Consider the following 14076-nt stretch of genomic DNA (forward strand, 5'->3'; position numbering starts at 1 on the left):
ACTACGGAACCCTAAAAATGATTTAAAAATGTGTTCCGTGATTTATCAAAAGAAAAGACTTTTATACACTAGTGTTGTGAATGTCAACCAAAGAGAATTCTAGCGTTTAAACTACCATGAGTGATTTCCATTATAAATAATATCTGTCCCGGCTGTACTCACGTGCTTAGTCAACGTTAGCCCGACTAGTTTCAAACCCATCCCGGATGAGTACAGCCGGGACATATATTTTTATAGTGTTTCACCTACACTTGAAGGAAATTTCTAAATAATTTTAAATACACATCAAAAATTGCGAACCGGCAGGAATCGAACCCGCGTCTCCTGGGATCGCGCCCGACGCTCTAACCACTAAGCTACAGCCCGCTTACTGCCAGTGACGAAATTTGTAATGTGTATGCTCACTCAGTACTGAAGCGACTGTTTCTGCCGTCTAGTAGCGACATCTTTTTGCAGTTATCGAAACTACTTTCAAAGGGCCATATTACAATGCAGCTCTCTGAACGAGAAATGACATACTTGCTTTTTACTTGTAAAAAAAAGTAAAGTAGTTTCGATAACTGCAAAAAAATGTCGCTACTAGATGGCAGAAACAGTCGCTTCAGTACTGAGTGAGCATACACATTACAAATTTCGTCACTGGCAGTAAGCGGGCTGTAGCTTAGTGGTTAGAGCGTCGGGCGCGATCCCAGGAGACGTGGGTTCGATTCTTGCCGGTTCGCAATTTTTGATGTGTATTTAAAATTATTGCGACAGATATTATTTATCACAGAGAATTCAACCACAAGAGTTCGCATATACAAGGTTTTGCATGAAATCAAAACAGTAAAATGTTGGCGGGGGACAACCCACCACCTCCCATGGCCCCACCAACCTCTCGGTTATATGGGCCGAATCGCGGGAGGGCGCCCGTTCGGTACTTGCTCGGTGACTCTTTCCCAGGCCGCCTTCTTGACTCCCTACAAATTCTTTCTATCCTTTCCTTGTCCCTTTTTGTCTTTCTCCTCTTTCTGGGGCAGACGTGTACCAAAACGCAGATCCCCGCGTGCCCCGCGGTCCGGATCCTTCCTCAAACACCCACTGGTCCACGATCACGGTCCGAGCTGTTCCGCCTCTTGTGCCAGTGGTGCGCGAACTCCCGCAGCTTGCCGAAGTTTCCCGCCGAGGCAACGAGGTCCTGGTAGTAAACCGGACCCTCCTCCTCACGAACGATCCCGGCGGAGGACAGGGGAGAATGCTTTGTTGTGATTGGTGGACTCAAGTCACGTAATGAAGTCAGTGTGCGGAATGAGGGTACCGAACGGGCGTGGGTCGACTTTTATGCTAAGCAACTGCCTAAGCTTGGCGATCGGGGGTGTTCGGCTAATAGGCGTCTATAGGTAGCGTCTTTACCTGAAAGATAGAGCGGAGGGGGGGAGGAGGTTTTTAGTCCGTAGGCCATTGTGTTGGAGTCGGGCATGCCGGAGGCATCCATGAGGATTTTCCTCCTCCCCGAACGGAAAAAAAAAAAAAGGTAGCGTCTTTAGAGCGTCAATAGCTCAACCGGTAAAGGAGTGGACTGAAAACCGAAAGGTCGACGGTTCAAACCCCGCCCGTTGCACTATTGTCGTACCTACTCCTAGCACAAGCCTAACGCTTAGTTGGAGAGGAAAGGGGAATATTAATCATTTAACATGGCTAATATTCTTTAAAAAAAAAAAAAAAGGTGGTGGTCTGTGATATCTACAAACCTGTTGGTGAGCCAAGCTAGCTAACAGCGCCCGGCGTCTCTCGGCGGCCGCGTGCCGCACGTTGTCTCTCCTCTGCAGAACCGCCGCGCGACGAGCTTCGATACTAGACAAAAAGTAAAAATCTTATATCACTCTATTCCCTCACTCTCGAGAGATTTTAAAGTAATAACGCCCCCACGACCGAATGTCGGCCACAGCGGCCAATCTCTATAGAGATTAGCCAATTACACGGGAAATATTGTAGTGCACAAGTGTGTGCGCAAACACAGGTGCACTCTCTCTATTCCCTCACTCATAGCCCGATGGGACGGAAGTCCGGCACGACCGGAGAGAGATCAGGCGCAAGACCGACGGCTTTACGTGCTCTCCAAAGGGGGGTGATCCACCGCAATCTATCTAGCTCTGGGCTAGTACTAAGAATGTCTTAACAGAAAAAGCCAATTCCTAAATTTTTGGGCCGACCCGGGAATCGAACCCAGGACCATGAGTAAATAGTATACTCACTGGTCAGCAGCATAGTGCTTGTTCTTCTGGTTAGCTAGGCTGTGGGCCTTCTGGGCAAAAGCGGCCAGGCGTTCGTCCTGCGCAGTCAGTCTGGCTTCCAGCTCTTCATGACGTTTGAGCAGCGCTTCTGCTTCGTCCACTGATGACTGAAAACAAACTATAATGTTAGCTTCAATCAGCGACAATATATTATATATTTTTCATTCCTTATCCCGTGGGAATGCTAAAAAGTCCTGCTTTATTCCTTGTCTACAGTCTGCCAATCATAGCGCGCGTCCGTCCTCGTGTGTGTGTGTTTTTTTTTTATTTTTTTATTTTGTTTATTTGAAAGTAATCAACAGCGTAAATACATAATTATTATTTAAATTTAAATCTAGGTATACCAGAAGGCCAAAAGAGATTACTTAAAATTATAATTAAAACTATTTTAACAGAATATATTTAGATATATAATAATAAAATTACAACAGTGTGTGTATGCGTGTGTGAGTGTGTGCTTGTGTGTGTGTGTGTGTGTGTGTGTGTGTGTGTGTGTGTGTGTGTGTGTGTGCGTGTGTGTAGGTGTAAGTGGGAGTGTGTGATTGCATGCATATTTAGATATATAATTTTGTAGGCGCGAATTATGAGCGAGATAGCACATTATCTTCACCCCCTTAGGAGATGAATTTTTAAAAATCCTTTCTTAGCCGACCTCTACGTTATTATAGCTACCTACCTGCATGCCAAATTTCAATTTTCAGCCCGATCGGTTCAGTAGTTTGAGCTGGGCGTTGATAGATCAGTCAGTCAGTCAGTCAGCTTTTCCTTTTATGTAATAAATTAAGATTTAGATGGCAGTCTTACCCCACAGTGGTTGTAGTCGAGGAACGCCTCGTGCGCTCCGCTGGACGCGTCGATCTGATCCGCCTCGCGGTTGAAGCTCTGAAGCTGGAGACATTGCTTCAAGTGCAGGTCTTTGGCTTGCCATTCTGTGAGGATTAGACTGAGAATTTATTTCCCGACAAGCATGGATGTATTATACTATAATCGACGAATTTTAAACTGAGTCGTCGAGTTACCTGTCTGTTTCGCTTACAGGTCGTCGGTAAGTGCGAGCGAAACAGACAGATAAGTCGACGACTCAGTTTAAAATGCGACGACTATAGCTAACCCACCCCGGCTACGCTCGGGTGGTATTTAGAAAATCGAGAGTAGAATTTGCAAATATCTTGAAATAGGTACAACGTATTTTATTTTGTAATAAAACCCAAATATCAATTTTCATGGAAATAATTTGAAAAATGACGGACTTTCATACAAACTTTCATCCCCCTAGGCAGTAGAATTTCAAAAAACATGAATTATGTATTTTTTTTCGTAACCGAAAGCCGGAATACCAATTTTCCTGATGCTGGAGGGGTCTTCCAAATCTTAGCGGTTCGAATTAGAAATGAGGAGGCAAATCGTTTCGTACGTATCTGTGGAATTTCGACTACGTATTTTTTTTATTTTTTTTATTCAGATACAAGTTAGCCCTTGACTGCAATCTCACCTGGTGGTAAGTGATGATGCAGTCTTAGATGATGGCGGGCTAACCTGGAAGGGGTACGGCAGTTTTTATTAAACCCATACCCCTTTGGTTTCTACACGGCATCGTACCGGAACGCTAAATCGCTTGGCGGCACGGCTTTGCCGGTAGGGTGGTAACTAGCCACGGCCGAAGCCTCCCACCAGACCAGACCAGAAATTTAGAAATTATAAAATTCCAAACCCCTGCCAGGAATCTAACCCGGGACCTCCCACTATTAAGACACACAGCGCTCACCACTGCGCCAGGGAGGTCGTCGAATGGGTGCAGACCTTAACCTGCTTTGAGTTAATAAAAAACATACCTTTTATAATAGCCTGTTGTTCTGCCTCCAGCATTTTCGCCGTCTCGGCCACGTCCGCAAGGGCGGGGTTGGACGCCACCAGCTGCTTGCCCAGACCTATCACCTCTTTGAACCTGCGGATATAAGAATAGCACACCTTCAACCATCGACTTAACCAGCCCTATCTTTCCTATCTGTCATAACAATGGCGCTTGTTCCGTAGAACAAGCGTTTATCTTTATACTTCCTAGAACTGCAAACACAAATAATTAAAATTGCCATTCTTTCCAAATTCTCATTTTTTACAACAATCAAACGAATGTATATGTCACAATATCCGAACGTGTGCCTACAGCGCCAACTATGTTAAGAAGTCTATATCTAAAAACTATATCTTACAAATCTAACACCATACCAGACCATCAATACGAGTAATTTATTACCTATTTTGAATAAATCATTTGACTTTGACTTTGAAGCAAAACTAATCAGTTGTCAGAAACCTCTCTGCAACGCGTGCACCGCTGCAACGCGCAAATAAACGCAAATATGATTCGCACATAATCCGACGCGGTGCGAATCCTCAATTTCTTTACAAGAATATTAGCCATGTTAAATGACTAATATTCCCCTTTCCTCTCCAACTAAGCGGCAGGCCTGTGCTAGGAGTAGGTACGACAATAGTGCAACGGGCGGGGTTTGAACCGTCGACCTTTCGGTTTTAAGTCCACTCCTTTGCCGGTTGAGCTATTGAGGCTTTTTTGTTGTTTGTTTTGCAACTTCTTATATGTATTCTTGAAAAGGACCAGTTACACGATAAGGGACAAAAAAATAGGTTAGCTGCGTCTCTGTTTATCACATTAGTCAATTATCTGTGCTCTATTTTTAGTGCGAATGAGAAAGCAAACGTTCCTGCATCTACCTTTATTACTCTATCTACGTCATTTAATTACTATAGTCCGCCACATGTCGTGATGGCAATCGCGCCGGGTTACCACGGGGTCTGTGCCGGTGTGCGGGGTGTTCCCTCCCCGACGCCATCTCGACCTGTCGCCGGCTGTACTATATATTTGACGACCTCCCTGGCGCAGTGGTGAGCGATGTGGTATTAATAGTGGGAGGTCCCGGGTTCGATTCCTGGCAGGGGTTTGGAATTTTATAATTTCTAAATTTCTGGTCTTGTCTGGTGGGAGGCTTCGGCCGTGGCTAGTTACCACCCTACCGGCAAAGCCGTGCCGCCAAGCGATCTAGCGTTCCGGTACGATGCCGTGTAGAAACCAAAGGGGTATGGGTTTAATAAAAACTGCCATACCCCTTCCAGGTTAGCCCGCCATCATCTTAGACTGCATCATCACTTACCACCAGCACGCCTAACATGCGCACCACGAGAAAATTTTGTCTACGCATTTACTCGTCTTATTTGTATGAAAAAACACGAGATAATGCGTAGACAAAATTTTCTCGCGGGGCGCATGTTAGGTTAACAGGTGAGATTGCAGTCAAGGGCTAACTTGTATCTGAATAAAAATAAAAAAAAAGATAAGGTTGGTAAGGTAGACTCACTCGTCATCGTGCGCCTTGATGTCGTCATGAAGCTCTTGGTGCTGCTTGACCAGCGCCTCTGCGGTGGCGACGTCCTTGGCGTGGACGTCCGACGACACTTGCTCGCGGACCTTCTGTTGACGCACAAATAACAACTTTATAAGAAATATAAATTGAAATAGCTTATTTGCTAGAATGTGGTACAATGTGGCTAATTCAGTTGTACACAATCTCTAAACTAAACTAAAATGGCACGTCTAAATCTATTGCTATCCCTTTCATAATATTGCCTGCGGAAAAGGTTAGCACTAGATTTAGACCTCTTAATTTAGTTTAGTTTAGAGATTGTGTACAAGAGAATCGGCCCCAAATTTGGTCTTAAATCTATTTTGTTCTAACACATTCAACCAATAACTTAGTGTGCAAATTGTTCTATTACATTAGCATAGAAAAAAATTAAAATTATAGCACATATATAAATAATAACACAACTAGCTGATGCCCACGACTTCGTACGCGTGAATTTAGGGTTTTAAAAATCTCTTTGATTTCCCGGGATTAAAAGTTGCCTATGTCTACTCTCCAGGTCTTTGACTCATCATGATCAACCAATCACCGGCTCACTACAGAGCACGGGTCTCCTCTCAGAGTGAGAAGGGTTTTGGCCATAGTCTACCACGCTGGCCAAGTGCGGATTGGTAGACTTCACACACATTATGGAGAACTCTCAGGCATGCAGGTTTCCTCACGATGGTTTCCTTCACCGTTAAAGCAAGTGATATTTTAATGACTTAAAAACGCACATAACTCCGAAAAGTTAGAGGTGCGTGCCCGGGATCGAACCCCCGACCTCCGATTGGAAGTCGGACGTCCTAACTACTAGGCTACCACAGCAGGTCTTTGACTATAACCATGCAAAAAATCACGTCAATCCGTTGGTCCGTTGTGATGTAATTGAAGAAATCAACAAACAAACACACTTTGGCATTTATAATAAGGGTACTGATTGCTCTTAACTTTCAAATTCAAATTCAAATTTCTTTATTGCGAATATGGGTAAACAGTGCAGATATTACAAAACAAAAAGGTACAGCCAAATTCTGCCTATTAGCATGCAATATGTTATGACTTATGATATACCGAACAAACGTGTACATAGTTTTGATAAAATTAGTCAAATTAAATACTTAGTCACAAAAAAAAATACAAATTTAAATGATAATGTTACAAATGTCAAAAATTAAAATAAAACTAAAATTTCTCTACAAGGTAATCATTAATCGAGTAATATGTCTTTTCTAACAATAGTTTTTTCAATTTTATCTTAAACTAGCTTATGCTCGCGACTTCGTCCGCGTGGACTACAAAATTTCAAACCCCTATTTCACCCCCTTAGGAGTGGAATTTTCAAAAATCCTTTCTTAGCGGATGTCTACGTCATAATAGCTATCTGCATGCCAAATTTCAGCCCGATCCGTCCAGTAGTTTGAGCTGTGCGTTGATAGATCAGTCAGTCAGTCAGTCAGTCAGTCACCTTTTCCTTTTATATATATAGATAAAGGAAATTCTCGCGTCTCAATTATATATTTGGGCAAGTGATTATACAAGAGTGGCAAAAAAACTTTTGGAGAAATGAGCGGTTCTACTAGAAGGGTGCCGCAGTTTAAGCACATGCCTTTTACTATTGAAGTTTTCATTCCTTTGAGCCAGAGCACTGCAGTATCAACTCAAGCCCATTTAATGGGATTCAAAAGCGGGCTGTCCGACTTGTGGCCAATCTCAAACTAACCAGCTCGTTGGAAAGTCTAGAGCACCGCAAGTTAGTTTTTTTTTTTTTATTTTTTTTTTTTTTTAGACAAAACGAAAAGTGAACAATTTCCACCACACTTTTAGACCATCATGTTAATTTGGAGGCTGTGAAGCTTCTAGATAACATGGATATCAAAAGGAGGCTCAAAAGAACCAAGCCGTTCGAATTAGTGTTAAAAAGTACATAAGTGCAGCGTTTGTGTAATAGTGCTTGTGCTACTTTATTTTTCTAGGTCACAAGAACATAGTGAACTGTAAACTGTACGTGTTAGAATAAACTAAGGACAGTTATTGGACTGTAAATTAGATTTAAAAATTAATCATAAGTAGAAGTTTAAGCTAGAATAATATTACTTATTAGCCCATAGGCTAGATGGTAGTAGTAATAAAGCTGCCATTCTATAATGGTGCTTTATGGTAGGAAAAAAAAAAAAAAAAAAAAAACTTTTAGACCAAAGCACTAGATAAAAAGCCGAGACTGGTGTTGGCAGTTTGCAGCCCAAATAGACCGTAGTCTGTGCTAGGGCTGACAAAGTTCATCGACCTCATTCATACTATATTATATCATATTATATACTATATTATATTTATACTAAACTATATATATTCATACATATAGTTTAAGTTTAACATTTACAGCTGTTTCCGTCTCTCTCACCTGTATCCAGTCCTGTAGCTGCCTCGCTCCGTTGGCGAACACCTGGTGTCCCACAGCACTCTCCAACCTCGCTCGTCGTTCAGCCGCTTGAGCCCTGCACCGTCCCCAGGCCGCTTCCAGCTGTTTCTGTCTCCCTTCCACGTTGGCTCGCTCGGTCGGATATTGAGATTTTACGCTGAGAATAAAAAATATTTTGAGTTTATGGGACACCCTAGTCCAGTGGTTCTCAAAGTTGACTGGGCTACGACTCATCTGATTTAAGTTTACAAACTCGGGACCCACCTCTAGGAAATTTAAGCGTTAGCAATATTAATAAAGGACTTTTGAAATAACAAACTGTTTTAATACAATCTTTTATTACTTAATTATATAAATTTAATGGGAAGGATGAAATTGTTTCCTATGTTTCGCCATTACAGTTTTGACATCAACTTCAACTTTAGTTACTTTTAATCGCAGTGAGTTTGATAAGTCCAATTTATTTCGGTATTTAGTTTTAATGTTCATCATATTGACTAGGGCCTAGTCCATTTGGAGGAGTTTATTCGTAGAGCTCCCCAAACAAACGTAGTTTTGTTGTTAAATATTAACCAATCAAACTCAGCCAGGGCAGAGCACATAGTTCGAAAACCGATAGACGTTGAGGCCCCAAGGTGCTAGAATGGCGAAAACGCGCCGGGAAGCGCAACGTTGCAAAGCCCCCACTAAGTGGACAGACGACATCAAGCGATTCGCAAGGAAGCCGCTGGATTCAGGTGGCGCAAGACCGTGGCGTGTGGAAGAGGGACAAGAGACCATGTCAGCAATAGACGTCTATCGGTTGATAGTGATGATGATGATGAATCAAATTCGATGAAATATTGTAGACACGTTCTAGAAACAAACATTTGTGTGTGTTGTTTTTCAGATTTCTGTTTTACAAAAAAATTGGTTAATATTTAAAGGAGCGAAACCACCTACGTTAGTATGGCAAACTGGGGAGATGTTAGAAAAACTTCTAAGAAATTATGCTACAAAAATCACATTTCAAAGTCAGGATCAGTGGGTTTTTAAAGCAACAAGTTCCTTATTATCTACTACTGTCTACTAGGTTTAAAATTCTTTACAGTTCTTGCAATTCACGAAGACGGGTGAACTTTACTTGTGGTTACGTCGTTTACATGGTAACATTGCGTAAGTGTGCGTGCATGACGAACCAATCAGTCGCGAGCAAGCGCTCGCAAACGCACACATTTAGTATACCATGCCAATACGATTTAAACACAAGCATGAGCCACTCGTCTTCGTGAAATACAAAAACTATACTTTGGTATTGATTCAAAAAGCTAATACATCACTATTTTTGAAAATTCTTTCCTCATTTAAGAAAATAAGCTATAAAAATTGCATTCTGAAATACTCTCACTGACTACTATAGTTCGAAGAAATTGCCAAAAACATATGTACAGTTTTCTTCCTAAAAACCCTTAGAATAGTAATTATGGGTATTTTATACTCTATACTATAGTAATATAAATGTAATTAACATACCCATTCATTTGCAACCATTTCAAAACGCTGCGTGTGACAACAAAACGAAACTTTTTACCCGTATACAGTGAAATTAACTATCGATTTTCATATAAAGTTCATAAATCATATTAATTTTGTGGTGTCCAATAAAAGTATATTCATTCATTCATTCATTCACTATTTACCAAAATCTTGCTTACATTTATTAAAATGCTTATACATTATAAGTCAAGCAGGGTAACGGCGTGAATTTACGAATCTACAAGCAGGGTAAAGGTGTTAACTTACGAATAGACAAGCAGGGTAACGGTGTTAACTTACGAATAGACAAGCAGGGTAACGGTGTTAACTTACGAATAGACAAGCAGGGTAACGGTGTTAACTTACGAATAGACAAGCAGGGTAACGGCGTGAATTTACGAATCTACAAGCAGGCTAACGGTGATAACTTACGAATAGACAAGCAGGGTAACGGTGTTAAATTACGAATCGTCAAGCAGGGTAACGCCGTGAATTTACGAATCAACAAGCAGGGTAACGGTGTTAACTTACGAATAGACAAGCAGGGTAACGGAGTTAACTTACGAATAGACAAGCAGGGTAGCGGTGTTAAATTACGAATCGTCAAGCAGGGTAACGGCGTGAATTTACGAAACGACAAGCAGGGTGACGGGGTTAACTTACAAGTCTGCAAGCAGGGTAATGGTGTTAACTTACGAATCGACAAGCGGGGTAACGGTGTTAACTTACGAATCAACAAGCAAGGTAATGGTGTTATCTAACGAATCGGCAAGCTGGGTAGCGGTGTTAACTTACGAGTCAGCAAGCAGGGTAACGGTGTTAACTTTCTCCCTCAGCGGCTCTAGCTCGCGCTCCAGCTGCGCGTGTCTGCGCTGCAACGCGCGCACGGTGCGCAAGTCTGCGGCGGGCGCGCCTCCCGCGGCCAACTGCTGCTCTTTCTCCGACATCCAGTCCAGCGCCTCGTCGCATGTGCGGTTGAAGAGTTCCACGCTGTGGAAACAAGAAAAAATAATCATCTATGGAACCGCAGCTCGATTGCGGTGGCATGACAGCTACAATGTCACGATCGCAATCACCTCTGATTGGTTGACGCTCGCTCACTATTGGCTACAATGCATTGTTGCAACAAGAATCGCACAAATTCAGCCAATCACAACAATTGAGATTGTAATAACGATTCATGCAGGTTTTACGAAATCGACCTACTGGCTATACTGAGCTGTCAAACATGTTTCAGTTATCATTCCACAACCAATTTTAGACTTGCCTTTACACAAGTTTAAAAAATGTGTTAAAAGTATGCTCCTAAAAAAAGCATATTATACAGACTATGTAAACGATAAAAAAGCTTGGATTTGACTCGCTCCAGCAATGCACGGGGCTGCAATGGCTTGTATAGTACGGTATAATAACATTGTAAATTGAAAAATTAAAAAGAGCAACCGCCGAGTTTCTTGCTGGTTCTTCTCGGTAGGAACGGCATTCCGAACCAGTGGTAAATTAAAACTACCTGACTATTCATAAGCACTTTTAAAAAGTTTACATGAATAAAAAAACATTCTATTCTATTCTATACATCTTCAAATAATTCACGAAACAATCGTATACTATATCGATATCAACCATTTTTAGCAAAGCTAGCAAACAAACAACTCTTGTGGCGCCCTCTGAGAGCAGTTTTGCCTGTGGATCCCCATCGTTGACCTGTAGCTCACCTGGAAGCTCCTTCTAGACTCTTCTCTTTCTGTTGCTTCAACCTCAGCAGGCGGTCCCACTGTTGCCGCAACTGCTGTCGTCGCGCCGTCGCCTTGGCGGCTTGGCTGTGATTGGCTGCCACCAACTCTTCTGCTGCAGCGTCAATAGTTTCCAGACGTTTGGACGCCGCGGACAGGTCTGTGACGAATTTCTGCAAAACAAAATGGAGGATTGAAGTCACGAATTTCCAAGAAAAATTGTAAAATGGTTCATAATATTCATAAAACTTAAAATACAACTTCACCCAAATAACTTTCTACTTTTTGGCAGCATAAGGAAAAAAATGTGAAAAATAAATCTAAGTATATACAAGGACAAGATGACTGTCTGACTGACTGACTGATCTATTAATGCACAGCTCAAACTACTGGATGGATTGGGCTGAAATTTGGCATGCAGATAGTTATTATGAAGTAGGCATTATCTAAAAGATTTTTGAAACTTCAACCCCTATGGGAGTGAAATAGGGGTTTGAAATTTGTGTAGTCCACGCGGACGAAGTCGCGAGCATAGGCTAGTCAAAATATCCGAACCAGTGGTAAATGCATCCGACTATTCGAAAGTACTTGTAAAAGTTTATTTGAATAAAAAAGATTTTTATTTATTTATTTATTATTTATATATGTGTGTAATAAAAGATGCCTGATGAAGTATAATACGCGACAGGTCGAGATGACAATCGGGGTATTAGGCGGGGGGACTGACCTCATACTTCCTCTTGGCGGTATCGACGCTGTCCTCCGGGTCATCAGTTCGCAGCATCTTCTCCTTATCTCGTATCCACTTGTCGAAGTCATCGCACTCGGCAAAGAAGCTGTATAGCTTGATCGCGTCCTCCAGCTGGGCACGACGAGCTTCTGACAGCTTGAGGAGTTCCTCTGTGGACAAGCACAAACATTGAATAAAAACAGGCTTTCAAATTTGAAGCTAAAACTTTTCTAGCTAGAATTTTTCTAGTTTAAACCCTCTCGAATTCTCCTCAAGGCATCAGAGGTTTTAACAGGTCAAAGGTGTTCAAAGGCCCTTATTAAATTATTGAATTATTATTACCAGGCCAGAAAAGGTTCCAAAAAGAGAGGAAAAGTAGAGTTTTTTGTAGTGAAACACGCAAAGCTGATTCAATGCTGGTTTATCCAATACTAGCATATGCTCGCGACTTCGTCCGCGTGGACTACACAAATTTCAAACCCCTTTTTCACACCCTTAGGGGTTGAATTTTCAAAAATCCTTTCTTAGCGGATGCCTACGTCATAATAGCTATCTGCATGCCAAATTTCAGCCCGATCCGTCCAGTGGTTTGAGCTGTGCGTCGATAGATCAGTCAGTCAGTCAGTCAGTCAGTCACCTTTTCCTTTTATATATTTAGATGAATACCTTTTTATTCTACCTACATACACCACAGGGAAGTAGGATTTATTCAAGAACAATAAAAGATTTTAAGATTCACCAACACTGAACTGTTCTATTGTATTCGGTGGTTGGTAGACCCCCACTAGGTGGACAGACGACATTAAACGAGACGCAGAGGGCCGTTGGATGTTAGCGGCGTGGAACTCCCTACAAGAGACCTATGTCCAGCAGTGGACGTCTATTGACGATAATTATGATGAACTGTTCTCATGACTCACCGTACTCCCCCTGGATCTGCTGCATACGCTGCTGCACGGGAGGGTGCGGCGCGGGAGCGGGGGGCGCAGCCCTCTGCCGCCTCGCCGGAGCCCCTCTCTTCACCTGCACCACCTGCTTCACCAGCACTGTCTTCTTCACTCGCTGCACTGTTCGCACCTTCTCCGGGCGACGGACTTGGACCTGTGCACAAAAACCGAAAATTTAAAAAATCCGGCTCGAAGGACCATTTTTCGGGGTAAACGTATGATTATAATAAAAACTTTTTGGCTCACCGGTACAACTCTCGGCTCGATCTCTCGCACGTAGTTGGCCGGCACGAAGCCGTCCGTGCGGTCCGCCTTCCGCACCGACCACCAGTCGGGGTTGGTCTTGCTGATGAGGAACATCACCTCCCCTTTGGCTATGGAGATGCCTTGCCCGCTGAACGCGTATAGGGCTTTGACCTGATCGAAAAAAATGGGGGTTAAAAATATTTTGAGTTGATATCCTACTATCCTATTAGGGGAGTCCATGGTTACATACTAAGCATGCACCTCTAACTATAAGTCCCGCAAATTGCTAATATGCGTGGCCGCCATTTTAGTGATGTCAGCACTAGACTGAAGTTTCGAGCTGATAGTATTTTTTTTTTCGGATGTCATCATTTCGATGTTAATGAGACATGGTTCCAGCGCAATAGCAATTTGCGGGACATATACGGCCACTTTTACTTACTTGTGGCACACTCCTCTGCTCTGTAACAGTTCTATGCTCAAGTCTCTCCACTGGTTCTTCTTCCCACACTTCTGTGGGCACCAGTCTGGACTCGTTCACCCATTCCTCTTCTTGTTCTAGACCCGCGTTCGCTTCTACCTCTGTTGGCAACTGGTAAAGAAAACAAAGTATAAAGTCAAACTTAAAATAATTCAATTCATTTTTAGACAGTAACGAAATTTCTGTGTGACTTCCGTATCGAAACCATTATGACTAACTTCCCTATCCGAATGTCTGAGTGACTTCCCTAACAGAATGTCTGTGTGACTTCCGCAACGAAATGTCTGAGTGACTTCCGTAACAGAACGTCTAT

The 14076-nt window shown here is 42.5% G+C and overlaps 1 protein-coding gene across 11 annotated transcripts in view; it reads right to left on the reverse strand.

Annotated features, from left to right (window-relative positions):
- The window catches only part of kst (spectrin beta chain, non-erythrocytic 5 kst), a 157598-nt gene that overhangs the window by 70342 nt on the left and 73180 nt on the right, over positions 1–14076 (reverse strand). For 9 of the 11 annotated variants that reach the window (XM_069507425.1, XM_069507424.1, XM_069507418.1 and 6 more), the window contains 13 exons: positions 13725–13874; positions 13283–13453; positions 13010–13190; positions 12087–12259; positions 11342–11532; positions 10422–10616; positions 9624–9650; positions 8094–8268; positions 5648–5760; positions 4106–4218; positions 3078–3202; positions 2235–2380; positions 1731–1833 (listed from right to left, as the gene is read on the reverse strand). In XM_069507425.1, the coding sequence (XP_069363526.1) occupies positions 1731–1833; positions 2235–2380; positions 3078–3202; positions 4106–4218; positions 5648–5760; positions 8094–8268; positions 9624–9650; positions 10422–10616; positions 11342–11532; positions 12087–12259; positions 13010–13190; positions 13283–13453; positions 13725–13874 (1863 nt within the window). The remainder of the gene's footprint in view (positions 1–1730; positions 1834–2234; positions 2381–3077; positions 3203–4105; positions 4219–5647; positions 5761–8093; positions 8269–9623; positions 9651–10421; positions 10617–11341; positions 11533–12086; positions 12260–13009; positions 13191–13282; positions 13454–13724; positions 13875–14076) is intronic. The other 2 variants (XM_069507428.1, XM_069507423.1) reach the window with 1 other exon arrangement.

This window comes from Maniola hyperantus, chromosome 26, assembly GCF_902806685.2.
Source record: "Maniola hyperantus chromosome 26, iAphHyp1.2, whole genome shotgun sequence".
NCBI classification, from domain to species: Eukaryota; Metazoa; Arthropoda; class Insecta; order Lepidoptera; family Nymphalidae; genus Maniola; species Maniola hyperantus.